The sequence below is a fragment of the Monodelphis domestica genome, chromosome 6 (assembly GCF_027887165.1).
Source record: "Monodelphis domestica isolate mMonDom1 chromosome 6, mMonDom1.pri, whole genome shotgun sequence".
NCBI lineage: Eukaryota > Metazoa > Chordata > Mammalia > Didelphimorphia > Didelphidae > Monodelphis > Monodelphis domestica.
Window position 1 is genome coordinate 25,505,809 of NC_077232.1, and position 3,745 is coordinate 25,509,553.

At 33.7% G+C, this 3,745-nt stretch overlaps 1 protein-coding gene across 1 annotated transcript; it reads right to left on the minus strand.

Moving 5' to 3' along the window:
• Nucleotides 1-2,255: 2,255 nt before the first annotated feature.
• On the minus strand, nt 2,256-3,185 carry LOC100019446 (olfactory receptor 4A15). Its single transcript, XM_001372261.4, has one exon. The coding sequence runs from the start codon at nt 3,183-3,185 to the stop codon at nt 2,256-2,258; it is 930 nt and encodes a 309-aa protein (XP_001372298.4).
• Nucleotides 3,186-3,745: the final 560 nt, after the last annotated feature.

The window sequence follows — 3,745 nt, forward strand, 5'->3', positions numbered from 1 at the left end:
ATAGGCCACTCAATTGCTATTAGGCCACAACTTCGCCATTTAAATAACTATCTAGGAATAGAAATATTCATAGCTTCTTGTATTAAGAATAATTTTCATTAAAATATCAATATAAACAGGAGGAAAGATTTTAGAATTTGACCCTCATGATAAAAAAGCCCTCCTGACATTGAGAATGGGATAAAAAATTTGGTAACTTTCACGCAAAAGTCTCTGGCTCATTACACTTGAAATTGCAAAGATAAATACATTTTATTTCCTATAAAAATGCCCTCAATCTTCTCAACAAAATTACTTAGGAGAAAAAAGATCATTAAGCATAAGAACTTCATAAAAGTTTTTTTTTTTATTACTAGAACTAAGATATGGAAAGTATTTATGCCCAAATCTAGATGAATAAATTAATATGTTTTTCACATAGGATATTTCATAGGTCCCCTTGAGTTATATTACTTCCTTACATGTTTTGGAATTACTAGAAACTCAATTTTCCCCCTTTGAAATCATACAATGTATACATTTTACACTACCAGAATCAAGGTCTAGATTTGTTCCTTCCTATTATGATGTTATCTCTAAAAATGCTTTCATCTTTTCCTCCTTTAGATCTTGGTTCTGGGCTTTTTCCTTCACCAATTTTACTTTCCATAAGTCTTTTGTTATTCTGTAACTGGTTTAACAACTGTTTATTTTGGAATCTACCTTACTGGGTCATCATGAGAATGCAGCTTTACAAGTGTTTCTCTAATTTTTGTTGGTCAGTAATTCCAGTTATATCTGACTTTCTGACCCCTTCTATTGATTTTCTTGACAAAGATACTGAAGTTGTTTGCAATTTCCTTCTCTGGGTCCTTTTGCAGATTAGAAACTTAAGCACACTTGCCCAAGGTCATATATTTTATATGTGTCTGATACTGGATTTGAACTCAGGTCCTCCTGAATCCTAAGACAGCACTCTGTCCACTGTGCAGCCTAGCTGCACTTTCTATCTAGTACTAGTTGCTATTAGATCTGTCCTGTGGTGGATTGTATGGCTTTCTATATGCAGGTCTGTTGCAGCTCTGAATTTGATTCAATACTTCTTAAAACTCTCTGATTACTGTCTTTCCATTGTCCATATGGTCCTTCTTATATGGAAGCAATTTCCCTTTGTCAGATTTCCAAAAAATGATGAGAGATATCCAGGCAACTTCATCATGGTACATATATTAATATTTGTTTAAAATCAGAAATAAATTATAATCTGTGACATTCAATAATATATTCATAATTAAAACTCAAATACTAAAAGTTCTTCTAATTTAAATCCTTCTTTCCAAAAGATGAAACTGAGGTTCAGTAGAATTAGATGACTTTTCCAAGATCAAAAAAGGAAATGACCATTAGTGACATGATTGGAACATAGAATTTGTCCCATGACAGCCAGTTCTCCATTCACCATATCACAATACATGTATTGTTTTTACAAATACACCCACTATGCAAAGCACAATAGTCATTCATCTATATGTTAACTATTATACTTTCTCGTTATGTGATTGAGGATGTTCACCAACTTTTGGTAAGATTTTTTTAATTGTATTTTTATTGTTATTGTAGTTGTGAGCAGCATTTTAGAACTGAGATTCCATTGTTATGGAAACTAATACTGAGCAAAGGGATTGACAAATTTTCCATGACACAATTTTAAAGAATGACGTCAATAACATAGAAGTTTAGTGATTTTCTCAGGGATACATAGATTTTATAGGTCCAAAAGAACACTGGAACTCATATGTTCCATAAACTGAGACGTCTACTCTTAGGACCATATTTCATCTCACAACACAGAAAAAAGTATAATTAAACATTTCTACAGACTCCAGTTAATATGTACTTAAAACTTGGAATAATAAAAGATCCAAGTCAATAGTGAAATTAGCACATTTATTCTGTAAGGAAATATATTCCCACACAAGCCTTCCCATTCATAATACATTCTCAGCATTCTCTTTGTACAATATATACCAATAGAACCAATTTTCTTTAAAAATATCCCCAACTACAAAATGAATAGTGGTTTTTCTTAGGTGTCCATGAAACCTTTAGAGTAGAATTTTGAGAAAAATCCACTTTAGGGGCCATGAAACTGATGCTTAAACAGTGTTTATGTACAAAAACAGACAGAGAAGATGGTCTCTTCATTAACCACCATTTTGATCCCAAGGAAAAACATCTTAAACTTGGAATGCCCTTTGGGTTTCTCTTGAGAGATGTTAGTGTTTAGCTAGGCCATCTTTTCTCCTCCAGAGCTGTCTCATGGCATTCTTCATCTCCTTGTTTCTCAGAGTATAGATTAAGGGGTTCAACATAGGGGTGATGATAGTAAAAAATACAGTTATTGTTTTATCAATGGAGAAGGTACAGACAGGTCTAACATACATGAAAATACAAGGTACAAAGAATAAGACAACAACTGTAATGTGGGATATGCAAGTAGAAAGAGCTTTGAGTCGGCTTTCCATACTGTGACTCTTCAGGGAGCTTAGGATGACCCCATAGGAGATAAGCAACAGTGTAAAGATGACAACACAGATTGCTCCTCCATTAGCAACCACTGACAGTCCTATGATATAGGTATTGGTACAAGCAAGTTCTAGTAAGGGGTACATGTCACAGATGAAGTGATCAATGACATTAGGACCACAGAAGGGGAGCCTGAAAACTAAAAGGAGCTGAACCACTGAATGAAGGAAACCTCCAACCCATGCTACCACCAGCAGCAGAATACATGTACGTCGCCTCATGATAACCAAGTAGTATAAGGGCTTACAGATAGCCACATAGCGGTCATAAGCCATTATCACCAAAAGAAAGACCTCTGCACCACCAAATAAGTGTTCAATAAAAAGCTGACTCATGCATGCTCTGAAGGAAATAGTTTTCTTCTCATATAACAAGTCTATGATCATTTTAGGCGAAACTGCTGTGGAATAAACAGCATCCATGACAGATAAATAGGCAAGGAAGAAGTACATGGGAGATCGCAGAGAATGGCTAGAAACGACTGTTACCACAATCAGGAGATTGCCCCCCATAGTTAGAATGTAGATGGGTAAAAAGACAACAAATAATATTTTCTGAATCTCAGGATTTTGAGTCAGTCCTAGGAGCACGAATTCAGTCACATTATTCCTGGGTTCCATTGTTTAAATGAAAAATTCAGAAATCAAGACCAATTTACCTGTAATAGAAATTATTACCATTTGATTCACTTTTAAAGTAAAGGAGAAATGGTCACCTTTAAAGGTGATCCCCTAATTGTCCCCTAAAGTGTCTATTTTGTTTTCTCAAAGACTTTTTCAAACAGGAATGTTAGTGAATAGAAATCTAAAACATGATCATATGAACTTCATATTAATATAAAATGTTTATGATAATTAAAATAATTTAATTAACTAAAATATAAAATAAATCTAAACATATTAAAGTAAAACATACAACTATAAGTATTTCCAAGTCTAGTCCTGGTAGTCAGAGGGCATCTGGGGCTCTCATTAGAGTTTCATTACTTTTGGGTTTTCTTATTTCTGTTTACCTTTTTTAATATTTGAGTTTAATAATATTGTAAATTTTATTGTATTCAGGTTTTAAGGACTTTAAACATTCAGCAAAGTATTTGATAATCTGTAAGTAATAAGGAGGCACTAGAATGTATTGAGTTTGGAGCCAGCAGGTATATCGATCTCATCTGTGCTTAAAAAAA